General features: G+C 52.4%; 2 protein-coding genes across 2 annotated transcripts in view; one reads left to right on the forward strand and one right to left on the reverse strand.

Moving 5' to 3' along the window:
- Positions 1-7,144, reverse strand: part of FANCM (FA complementation group M) — a 58,931-nt gene extending 51,787 nt beyond the window's left edge. Inside the window, exons 1-4 of the mRNA XM_059474430.1 lie at positions 6,715-7,144; positions 5,469-5,641; positions 4,531-4,608; positions 3,899-4,057 (exon numbers count right to left, since the gene is read on the reverse strand). Of these exons, the coding sequence (XP_059330413.1) occupies positions 3,899-4,057; positions 4,531-4,608; positions 5,469-5,641; positions 6,715-7,144 (840 nt within the window). The remainder of the gene's footprint in view (positions 1-3,898; positions 4,058-4,530; positions 4,609-5,468; positions 5,642-6,714) is intronic.
- Positions 7,145-7,376: 232 nt separating this feature from the next.
- Positions 7,377-11,753, forward strand: FKBP3 (FKBP prolyl isomerase 3). The gene is made up of 7 exons (XM_059474341.1): positions 7,377-7,644; positions 7,746-7,847; positions 7,936-8,043; positions 8,535-8,670; positions 9,568-9,635; positions 10,721-10,818; positions 11,526-11,753. Exons 1-7 carry the CDS (start codon positions 7,534-7,536, stop codon positions 11,578-11,580), a joined length of 678 nt encoding a protein of 225 aa, XP_059330324.1. The 5' UTR covers positions 7,377-7,533; the 3' UTR covers positions 11,581-11,753.
- Positions 11,754-12,216: the final 463 nt, after the last annotated feature.

The following is a 12,216-nucleotide window of genomic DNA, read 5'->3' on the forward strand; positions in this document are numbered from 1 at the left end:
TGTCCAGGTCTCAGTTCCTGAGGAGAACCACCAGGTTTAGCCCACTGGGATAGAGCATGGAGTAGGAACAGGCCAATGCCGACAGCTGTGGCACAGAGATCCTCAAAGCTTACCTCAGAAAGCTCCCAACCAAAGCACCCGAGTCTGCAGAGAGACCAAAACTCCTATTGCTCACTCAAGTGTTGACAGCAAAATTACAGGTTATCCTCATCAAAATTACAGGTTATCCTCATCAAAATTACAGGTTATCCTCATCACAGCCCCCAGGAACCCCATGGCTGGCTCTGGCACTCCTAAGGAGACACTGGTGATTTGGAACTGCAGTTTTCTGAGCAGTTTATCCTCACAGCTTTGCTGGGTGCTAAAGCACTGCAGCTGGAGTAAACTGTTCAGCACTTCTGGCTGTTAACGGCATAAATGACACAAATAACCACAGAGAACATCTCAGATGGGAGTGACCTGGGGCAGACAGCTCTGCTGAGAGCAGGGCTGCAGCTCCAGGCAGCACAGCTGGGTTTGAGCATCCCAGGGACAGGGAGCCCCCAGCCCCTGTGGGCCCTGTCCCAGTGTCTGACCACCCTCACTGTGAGAGATTTTTCTCCCTAATATCAATTTGTTGTTTGTTCTGCCCTCACCCCTGTGCTAAGCCCTCAGCTGGCAGCCTGGCTCTCTGCAGAGGCTGAGCTCCCACGTTGCAGAGCCCCCAGAAGGTCTGGGAGCAGCATTGCCACCGTTCCCCACAGCCCAGGAGCACCTACTGCACTTTAGAGTCAGGGTAGCAAACAATCCTGCTCTCCAAAATCCCTCCCTAATGTCTCCCCTTACTGATGCGATGGTAGAGTTTATTCTTATAGAAGTAAATATTTTATATAAAATTCACTGAGTACATCACCAGCATTATTCATTGGTTACAGGATTTAGGGTTCCAACAGAGCCTCTGTGCTCTTTAATTCCAACACACAGAGCAGCAACCAGAGCCAGGGGCTGCTCACTCACAGCAGGGTGGGAAAACACCCCCAAACATGGATTTGTGGAGGACTTCTGAAAGAGCCCAAAGGCTCCTGGTCCCACAGGGAGGGAGGGCTCTGTGCTCAGCCCAAAACCTCCTCCTGAGCAGCAGGATCAGAGTGGCCTTGGTTTAAGCAGGACCACGGTGCCCTCTGGTGCCTGCTGGGCACAGAGATTCCCTGGGAAGCAGCAAGGAGAAAGGGGAAAAGGAAACAGAAAATAAAGAGACACAAAAGCCTTAGTTTTAGCACAAAAAAACCCAAGAGTTTTTATGGAGAGGGGAGAAAAAGACCAAACAAACTAAAATGCAATACAGTGTCCCAGCCTGAGAGAAGGAAAATTAAAAATGCCAGCCAGTATTAAACTAGAGGCTCTTAATTAAAGAGAAACAGAGAAAGTATTTTTAAAATTGAGTTGACTAGAGGGCCGAGGGAGGCATTAAATAAAAGGTTTTGTTCTCATATCCTCCCCCAGATTTTTGTAAGAGCACATAGAAGTAATTTTCACCTCTGACAAGATTTTATGGCAAATTAAAGAAATTTCTGCCATCAGAATTCTTTTGCCAGTGAGGGAAATTCTCCTTATGCTTCGGCACAACAGATGTTGGATAGCTCCTGGAAGCAGTGAAATCCTCTCTCTCACCACAGAGCACCAGTTTGTACATAATTCACATTTTAAGCCTCTCCTGCAAAAGCCTCTGCTCTGTCTGATGTCCCTGCCAACCCCTCCTGTGGCTCAGTTCACCGTGGGTGATGTTCTAGAAACATCCTGGAGCACGAGCAGATCTGTCTGAGTGTGCTGACATCCCACCTGCAGCCCAGCTCTCCCTGCTCTTTATGGCAAACTGTGAATCCCCAGGTAGTATTTATTTATTTTAACTTCTGTTAGATGGCTTCTGCTGCTGAGAAAAAACAAAAACCCAAACAAAACCAAACAAAACACCTACTTCAGCTCCAGTTTGGAGATACACTTTATGGCTTGGTACCAACAGCTGCCACTGGCCCTTGGGAGCACAGGGACCAACAGCTCCAGTGTTTAGCTGACACAGAATCCAGTTTATTCAGTTGTTACACCTCTGAATGCCAAGCAAACATCACTGCTACTCAGATCCGACACACCATGTCAGGCGTGACTGCCTAGAACAGGTATTTTGTTATCCACCCGTGGCTCTGCTTTGGAGCCACTTGTGGATTTTCAGTTTTAATGTGCAGTTATTAGCTTTCCACTCATGAAAGGAGATAATACATCAGCATTCACCCCTATTTCTGGAAGATTAAAATATGTAGCCTTAACAGATAAGTGTTGTCCTGCATACTGTGTATTTTCCAAACCAGAGTTAGTGCCTAAAAAGTTGATTCCAGCTATTGTGATACTCAGGGCCTTGCTTATTGTACGTAAAGACATCTCCACAGAGTTGCTCTGGCATTGTTGTGCTGTGCTGTCTGACACTGTCCTTTGCTCACACTGAAATGTTGTCTTGTTTACTGTTTGGCACAATTAAAGAATGGTTTTACTGTGCACAGGACACCTGGCTCTCGTTCTTGCAGCACACACAGCTGCTCTTGCCCTCCTGCCTTGGGACACTGCTCTGATTTTACAAAAGCCAAATGTGAAATGGGCACCTCAAGCCCCAGAAGGTGAGGGCCAGGAGCCCTTTCCCCAAGGGCTGAGGGCTCCAGGAGTGAGGCTTGGCCTTGGCACACACTAAAAACCCTCCCTGCAGCCCTGGCTGTCACTAGAAGTACTAGAAGTTGTGTTCTCCAGGAAAACAGCAGCACCTGAAATGCAAATGCACAGCAGAGGAAGGAAACAGAAAGCACTGCAGCCACAGGCAGGGCTGGTGGAGCCCAACCAAGGTGCTCACCACAGCTTGAACCCCAAAACAAAGCCCTGCACTAACAGAACCCTCAGAGGCACCTGCAGCAATGCAAAACCACTGTGAAGTTCCTCATTTAAACACTCTCAGGTCCCTGGGTTGCAAATATCTGATGCGCTCACAAGTTTGCCTTCACACAGCTACACCAAAATCCATCAATTTTAACCAAATTCCCAGCATTACCAGGTTGGGAGAGACCTTCAAGATCATCCAGTCCAACCCCAACAGCTCAACTCAACCCAGCCACACCCAGGCTTTGTTAAACACACGTGCTCTGAGGCCAACAGTCTGATATATAACTCAATCCTAACCTTTTATGCCTCTAAACACAAAAAGAGCAGATATTTTACACTTTCCAGACTGGTGTTTTATGGAACATCATTTGCCAACGGGTATCTTACTGGGAAGGCACAGATCACTAAGTTACAACTGACTGACAGACAAACAGCTCTGGTCCCCAAAAATCTCTCTTATATTTGGGCAGTAAAGATTGGTAAAAAAGAAAAAGATGTCATCATCATAATAGAAATAGGCCAATAAAAAAAAAAATAGGCCAAATAAACCAATTTAAAAAAAAAAAACCTCCAGGTAAACTAATTACACTTACAAATGACTTAAAGCTTATTCTAAAGAATATTCCTAATCACAGAAAATGTTCCAGCCCACAAACAGATTCCTCAAGGCATTCCCAACATCTTAATACTGAGTTCAGCCAAATGCAGAAACCTCAGTTTAGGTCTGGTGTCAATTTCGCAGACTGCTGAAAGAGGGTGAGGAAAATTCAATTCCAAGTTTTCCACCTGAGCTTTCCAAGTTACTGCAAGGTAAAAGGTGCCACTGGTGCACAATGAAACTGCAGCTGCTGGAGTTGAACCTATGGTGCTTAATTTACCCTATAATTAAAGTTAATTACATAAGAAATTGTTGTCTTTATAAACACTGCAAGTCTAGACAGAGATGATAAAACATTTCCTGTTACTGACCACTGACCAAAAAGGAAATGCAGCCACTCACCTTGATGTAAGTGTTCTGAAATTCTACCAGTTCTTCCCCAAGTGGAACTACAATTTTTTCCACTTGTCTCTCGTGAGAATAAGGCTGAATTTCTGGAGAATCTTCAGCACACACCTCTATCTGAGCAATCAGCAAGTTGGAAATAACTTGTTGCACAGCCTGGTAAAGCCATAAAAACAAAGTAACTATTTCTGTATTTTAGCAAGGGTTACATAAAATAGTTAGGAAAAGACACCCACTACCTATAATGAAAAAAGAAAGGACAGGAAATAGAATTCCAGACTTGGGGATTGGAAAGGAACCTTAAATCCCATCCCACCCCTCCATGGCAGGGTCACCTCCCACTGTCCCAGGGTGTCTGAGCCCCCATGCCCAGCCTGGCCTTGGGCACTGCCAGGGATCCAGGGGCAGCCACAGCTGCTCTGGGCACCCTGTGCCAGGGCCTGCCCACCCTCACAAATCAATAAAATGTGGTTTACAGCATGAGAAACACCAAACCTCACCAAGTAATGGATTGTAAATTGATTCAGCCTTGATGTGGAATGCCTCGGGAGCCTGCAGAGGCTCCAGCAAAAGAACAGAGCTCCCACCCAGCCCTGATTGTTTAAAGCATTCCAGGAGCTGTGGCTCACCTTGGTGTCACTGCCTGGGGTGGCACTCAGGGCCAGGACCCGGAATTGGTTTGTGTATTTGCTCAGCTCCCTCACAACCTGAGAGCAGGAAAGCTTCATTAATGCCCTGAGAGGAGATTATTTCCTTGTGCAAACTACAGCAGTGAAAATACCCACTGAGTAGGAAAGGCTTAACAAAACACTCCAAAAATACTGAATCCCAGAATGGTTTGGGTTAAAGGGACCTTAAAGATCATCCTGTTCCATCCCTTGTCATCCACAGGGACACCTCCCACTGTCCCAGGGTGTCCCAATGTCCAGCCTGGCCTTGGGCACTGCCAGGGATCCAGGGGCATCCTGGAAATGTACCAAGAACAACCTGGAAAAATTATGAAATGATTTCTCATTTGATTTAACAAAAGTATTGACAGCCCACTAATTCAGGTGAGCTGCCAAAAAGTGAGTCTGAAGATAAACTGTAAAAAATGTAATTAATGGATGATTAATCCTATGTAATCTGAAATCCACAAATATCCAGTAAATTTCTCCAGTGTACCAAAGTAACTTCTTAAGTCACCTATTGCTCTCAGGAGATTAACCCTTGATAATGCAACAAACTCTTGGCAAATCAACAGAAACAACAAATTTAAAAAGAAATCTTGAACTGAATAAAGAACCTTATAAAAACACTGGTTTTTTAACATTGCCCAGCCAAAACTGTCTTTAAACCAAAATTACAATTTAATGGAGGCACTGAAAAACATACCTTACGGGTATTATTAATAAACAAGGCAATGATAACACACAGGAATGTTGGAGGGCTTTCAAACAAAGTTAAGGACCTCAAGGACAGCAATCTCCCCCCAGCAATGACACTGATGCTTTATGGAGATGCTGGAAGCAATTTTGGGGAAGGTTTTTGTGCCTGGGAGAGAAGAGTGGGGTGGCTCCAGCCCTACCTGGCAGTAGGCATGATTGCCAAGGGCTTTGTGGGCTTCATCAATAACCAGACATTTGATCTCCACAGCAGGACAGGTCCCACGAGAGAGGTCATTGACCATTATCTGAGGGGTGAGGAAAAAGACTCTCTTGGTGTTCCACAGCTCCCGGCGGCCCAGAGCCTGTGTTCCTCCTGGAAATCAAAGAAACAACATCAGGGAACTCAGATCAAGGTATCTGACAGTGATCTGACAGTGACAGGGCTGGCAGACACATAAAATCATGGGATGCTTTGGGTTGGAAAGGGACTTTAAATCCCACCCAGTGCCACCCCTGCCACGGCAGGGACACCTCCCACTGTGCCAGGGTGCCCCAATGTCCAGCCTGGCCTTGGGCACTGCCAGGGATCCAGGGGCAGCCACAGCTGCTCTGGGCACCTGTGCCCACCCTCACTGAACACAGAATATTGACAGAATATTCACTGAATGACCAGGCTGGAAGAGACCTTCAAGACCATTGAGCCCAACCCAGCCCCAACAGCTCAACTGAACCCTGGCCCCCAGTGCCACATCCAGGCTTTGTTAAACACACCCAGGGATGGGGACTGCACCACCTCCCTGCGCAGCCATTCCAGAACTTCATCACTCTTTTGGAGAAACTCTTTCCTAATATCCAACCTATATTCCCCTTGATGCAATACAATGACCAGGAAGAGTTTTTTGCATTAAAAAATTAAATCCAGAACCATGGAAATCAAGGCTGGGGAGCTCAAGATGCCTTGTAGATGCCCACTGCCCTAAACATCATTTAAAAGACCTCTGGGAAAGGTCTGAGCCTAAAACCAGGTTATGGGTTCAGTCATTAAGGCTGCTACCTCAGAGAGGAATAAACTGCAGCTCAGGGGGGCTGCAAAGACTTCATAAAAAGGTGAATGGAAAGTGACAATGAAAGTGACGAGGAAAGCGACAATAAAAGTGACACAGAAAGCGACAAGGAGAGGAGAAGGAGGGGCAGAAACAGCTCCAATGTGGGTTCGAAGAGCCATTATTCTTTGGCTTCAGCATCCCACAGAGCGCTCTGCGTGTGCAGAGATGTGCACGCTGCGACCCACAGGGCTGCACCGCAGCGCTTCACCCTTTATACAGGCGACCTGTGCTTTTAACTACGGCCAAACCAGCACTCAGCCCTTCCAACACCTCTCACGTTTTATTTTTCCCCTCACACTGTGTGTTTTCACGCCGGGCAGCCCGCGGGCAGCGGCCGTACCTGTCATCTCCGCCATGTCCCGGCACGGGATGCCCATGACGCGGCCGCACGCCTCCATCTGCTGAGCCACCAGCGGCTTGGTGGGGGCCAGGAACAGCACCTTGCCCGAGGGGAACCAGCGGTAGAAGTTGTACATGACCACGGCGGCCACGAAGGTCTTGCCCAGCCCGGTGGGCAGGCACACCAGCGTGTTGGCCAGCAGCGCGGCGCCGGCCATGCGCTCCTGGTAGGGGCGCACGGGCAGGTTGGTGGGGTAGATCCAGATGGAGCCCGCGGCCTCGCTGAAGCCCTGCGGCGGGCCGGGGTCGGCCGCGGCCGCGGCTGCCAGCAGCAGCTCGTCATCGCTGTCCCCGGCCGGCTCCCTCCGCTCCGCTCTGCCCTCAGGCGCCCGCCACACTTGCAGCAAAGTGCGCTGCCGGCCGCCGCTCATCCTGCCGCCATCTTAGCCCTGCCTCACCGCCGCCGCTTGAAACCGCCGCCGAGAGGGACGGGAGCCGCCTCCCGGCCCTCCTCCCTTCTCTGCCGACCCTCCCCTCGCCCTGAGGTGCCCGCCAAGCCCGGGGCAGGTCCCGCTGCTGCCGCCGCTGCCCTCGCTCAGGGCGTGCCCCAACAGCCCCGAGGCGGCGCCATTTTGTCCCTCCCTCGGCGCCCCTCCCCGAATTCCCGCTGGGAGCTCGGCCGGGGCTGAAGGGGACGGTCGGGAAGCGCCTCCGGAGCCTCCCCTTCTCCCCCAGCCTGCCCCCGGCCCGCCCCTCTCCCTGCCGGGCGGCTCCCAGCCCTCCTCCCCGGAGGAGGAGCAGGAGGGAGGCGGGTGGGAAGATGGCGGCGGCCGCGGCTCCGGCGCAGCCCTGGAGCGCCGAGGAGCTGCGGAGCGAGACGCTGGCTAAGAAGGAGATCATCAAATTCCTGCAGGAGAACGCGGCGCAGGCGGTAATGGCGGGGGATAATCCATCATTTGGAGCCGTGCGGGGGATGTTTGGGGTTTTTGTGGCTGTTTTATTCCCCTCACGCCTGGCGCGCGTGTCCCGCAGTTCCTGGCGGAGCACAAGCTGCTGGGGCAGGTGAAGAACGTGGCGAAGACGGCGAACAAGGAGCAGCTGATCGCGGCTTACACGCAGCTCTTCCACACGCAGGTGAGGCCGCGGGGATGGAGCTGGGCTCGGGCAGGGCAGGGGCCGGGGCCGGGGCCGGGCGTGCGGCTCCTCATCCTTCCCCCCGCAGCGCTTCAAGGGCACGGACGGCGCCGAGAAGGCGGCGGAGAAGGCGAAGCCGGCCAAGGCGGAGGAGGCCAAGGCGAAGGCGGTAAAGGCTGAGGAGGCTGTGGAGGAGGTTGGTGTGATGCCCTCGACTCGCGTTTTTCACCTGGAAAATCAAATTATGCGGGTGGCTTGTCTCGGGGTGAGGGTTAGGGGGATATTGGGGGAAGGTTCCACTATTCCTGAGGGTGCTGGCACTGCCCAGGCTGCCCAGGGAATGGGCACGGCCCTGAGGCTGCCAGAGCTCCAGGAGCTGCCAGAGATGCCCAGGGTGGGATTGTTGGGGGTCTGGGCAGGGACAGGATGGTCCTTGTGGGTCCCTTCCAGCTCAGGAGGTTGTGTGATCCTAAGTCTTCAAAAACCTGGTTACAGCAAGAAATCTGGTGTTCATACCCCACCTTAACCTTAAGCTGCATTTTCCCCAAATGTTGCAGCCCTGCAGTAGCATGAACACATCATTCACTAACAGTGTCTTCTTTGGTGCCTTAAACTCAGTGGTTGTCCAGTCTTGGATATCTGAGATTGTTTAACTCACCAGTCATAACTCTCCTTTTATAACCTTAGGGGCCGCCAAAGTACACAAAATCCATTTTAAAGAAGGGAGATAAAACCAACTTCCCGAAGAAGGGAGACACTGTCCACTGCTGGTACACGGGAAAGCTGCAGGATGGGACAGTCTTCGATACCAATATTCAATCAAGTAAGGTTATGGGTACATAGATGTGCAGATAAACTCTTGGGGTTGGTTGCTCCTAGAGGGAATTACCTGGGCTCCTCCAGCAGATGAGGGCAGGGGTTTGCCCCTGGGAGGTGTTTCTGGGAGCATTCCTGACAAACAGCTTCATCATGGTGCTGCTAAGCTGCCCTGCAGCTCCCGGATCCCGATTTTCCATGAGCTAGCAAGGGCAGTATTTTAGGGCAGGCTGGTGTCAAGTGACACGGCTGCATCCTGCCAGCCCTGGCTTCTGGCATTCCAGCCCCGGGAATGTGGAATGCAGGGAGTCAATCCCCAGGGGAGATGGTGCCTGGGGAACTCCTGCACCAGCAGTGTCCTGAATTTCTCTAAATAAACACATCCTGGGGCCACTCTGTGGTAAATCTTTACATATGGAGGCACTGGAATGAGGGGGATTTGAGCACTCTGGTGCGCAGTATTCCCTGCTGGAGTTTTGTGACAGATCAGAGGGGTTAGGGGTATGAAATGGTGCAATACTGGAAAGGCTTTCCCAGCAGTGGTGTCCCACACTCAGGAACAGTATTCCAGAGTCACTGGAATACTGTCTGTAATTCCTCATACTTGTATGTTCCCTGTTGGCTTTCCTTGGTTCCTTAATATGTCCATAACTTGTACAGTCAACTTGAGTAATTCAGGAATGAGCTTTTGGGGTTTGAAGGATGCTTTGGTGCAGCTTGAACATTTAATGGTGTTTTTAGTGCACAGCTTTAATATTTTCACCTGAAAATCTGATATTGGGCTAAAAATAATATCAGAAGAGCAGCTATTTATATAAAGCATGATTGCAATGGCAGTTTTCTACAGAGGTGTGCAGCGTGCTGGTGTGATGTTGAGGCAAATGAACACAAAACTCTTTTGCAGGTTCAAAGAAGAAAAAAGCAGCCAAGCCCTTGAGTTTCAAAGTTGGTGTAGGAAAAGTGATCCGAGGGGTAAGTAAAGCACTCGGGGCTCCCTCCAGTCCCGGGGCAGTTCCAGTCTGTGGTTTGGGACTGGGGTGCAGTTTGTGGGCTCTGTTTCTCCTGGGGGCAGATTGAGGGATTGCACTGGGAGGATGGAACATTCATCCTCAGCCGTTCCCTTGTCAGGCAGAGCTTGGAACACGGGCTCTGTTCCCTGGGGTCAGCCCAGGCAGTGTCCTGTTAGTGCCTCACAGCAGCTGAGACCGATGGCATCCCAGGTTCCATCCCTCCATCCCTGTGTGCATTCCCTGGGCTCCATCCATCCCTTTGTGCGTTCCCTGTGCTCCATCCCTCCATCCCTGTGTGTATTCCCTGGGCTGGACTCTGTGCCTGAGCACCCTTTCCATGGGGAAATTCCTGCTGTGTCCAGCCTGGGGCCATTCCTCTCCCCCTGTTCCCTGGGACCCCCCAGCTGTCCCCTCTGGCAGAGCTGTGCAGAGCCACAAGGGCCCCCTGAGCCTCCTTTGCTCCAGGTGTCCTGGTGTGGGATGTGGCTGGAGCTGGGGAGGGGTTGTGTCCATGGGCAGGGCTGCAGGAGCAGCAGTGGCCCAGGTTTCTCCCTGTGTTTATCCCGGGTTTGTGGGTGCCCCATGTTTCTCCCTGTGTTTATCCCGGGTTTGTGGGTGCCCCATGTTTCTCCCTGTGTTTATCCCGGGGTTGTGGGTGCCCCATGTTTCTCTCTGTGTTTATCCCGGGTTTGTGGGTGCCCCAGGTTTCTCCCGGGTTTGTGGGTGCCCCAGGTTTCTCCCTGTGTTTATCCGGGGTTTGTGGGTGCCAGAGCATTCCCTCAGTGGGCACAGCACCAATCCCTGGGCACTCCCTGGGAAGGGCATCCTGAGGCTGGGAACGCTGATGGGATGTGTTCCCATTGCTCCCCGGTGCCGTCCCAGCACGGGGGCACAGGTTGCTCTGTGGGGACAGGGAACACCCCCTGGAGTGCTGCACAGGGCTGGGGAGGTGCCTGGGGCTCTGTGGGCATTCCTGGAGCCCAGGAAAAGCCGGGAAGTGCGGTGGCCGCTGTCCCGTCCCTGGCTGGAGCTGCTCTGTCGTTGCAGTGGGACGAGGCCCTGCTGACCATGAGCAAAGGAGAGAAGGCCCAGCTGGAGATCGAGCCCGAGTGGGGCTATGGCAAGAAGGGGCAGCCCGATGCCAAGTATCCTTCCATGGCCTGTGACTGCCCAGGGAATGCTGGGGACAAGGAGGTGCTTTATGGGATACAGGAGAGGGGTTCACTTGTTACAGCAGGCTCAGGATATTCCCACTCAGGGAGTTCTGGGTACTTCCTGGGGGTGCAATTGCCCTTCTGGAGAATAACCCATACAGGGGAAGCCTGCTGCTGTTTTCCACCTGCATTTTTATCCCAGCTGCTTGCAAATGCTTCTGCCTGATGGGGATCCTCACCGGTGTAGGGAAACAGGAGCAGGGACAGTTACACTTGCTTCTGGGATACAGCTGAATTAGGGGGTGCAGGAGTGATCCCACAGTGTTTCATGCAGCCCTGTTGCTTTTTCCCAACTCTCCTGGAGGAGGAGAAGGGATTGTTCTCCTGTGCTGGAATCCTGTGATCTGAAGGGCTGCCTGTGTGACCTCCCCAGGCCCTGCCCCACAGCTGCAGACAAGGCTGGGCAGGGCAGGGCAGGGCAGGGAGCAGCAGGGTGTGCCGGTGGTGTGTCCGTGGGGCTGTCCCTGTCTCCCGACAGCTCCTGCTGGGCAGCAGCTGTGCCTGGACTGGGGTGTCCCACCAGGTCAGGGCCATGGCAGGGCCAGGGGAGAGGCTGGGGAGCAGCTGGGCACTCCCTGCCCAGGGAGGGGTCACTGCAGGGGCTGTTTCCTTTCTGTTTCCTTAACGTTTGCCAACAGGATCCCACCAAATGCGAAACTCTTCTTTGAGGTGGAGCTGGTGGATATTGAGTGAAGAATTCCCTGTGCTGCTGGGAATCCATTTCTGCCACAGAGAGCTTCCTGCTGGCCTTGCTGTAACTCCTGGCTCCGGTTACAGCGGTGCCTTTGTGGGGATGAGTGCTGAGTGTTGTCCCTGCCCCGCTGCTGTAGTGACAGCCCCACCACTAAAGCAGAGTTTGTACTTGCCAGTGCCTCCTCCCTTCTTTGTGTCTGTGCTCTGCCGGGCACTGCAGAGCCCCCGGAGCAGCAGGGCCCACGCCCAGCCAGGGCTCCTTCCCTCCTGTGGAGCCCAGTCCCACGGCATTCCCATCCCACAGTCCCACAACAATCCCACTCCACAGTCCCACAGCATTGCCACTCCACAACCTCACAGCATTCCCATCCCACAGTGTTCCCACTCCACACTGCCACAGCATTCCTGCCCCACAGTCCCACGGCATTCCCATCCCACAGTCCCACAACAATCCCACTCCACAGTCCCACAGCATTCCCATCCCACAATCCCACAACAATCCCACTCCACAGTCCCATAGTATTCCTGCTCCACAACCTCACAGCATTCCCATCCCACAGCATTCCAGCTCCACAGTCCCACAGGATTCCCATCCCACAATCTCACAGCATTCCTGCTTCACAATCCCATAGCCCC

Source organism: Ammospiza nelsoni, chromosome 6, assembly GCF_027579445.1.
Source record: "Ammospiza nelsoni isolate bAmmNel1 chromosome 6, bAmmNel1.pri, whole genome shotgun sequence".
In the NCBI taxonomy this organism is placed as follows: domain Eukaryota; kingdom Metazoa; phylum Chordata; class Aves; order Passeriformes; family Passerellidae; genus Ammospiza; species Ammospiza nelsoni.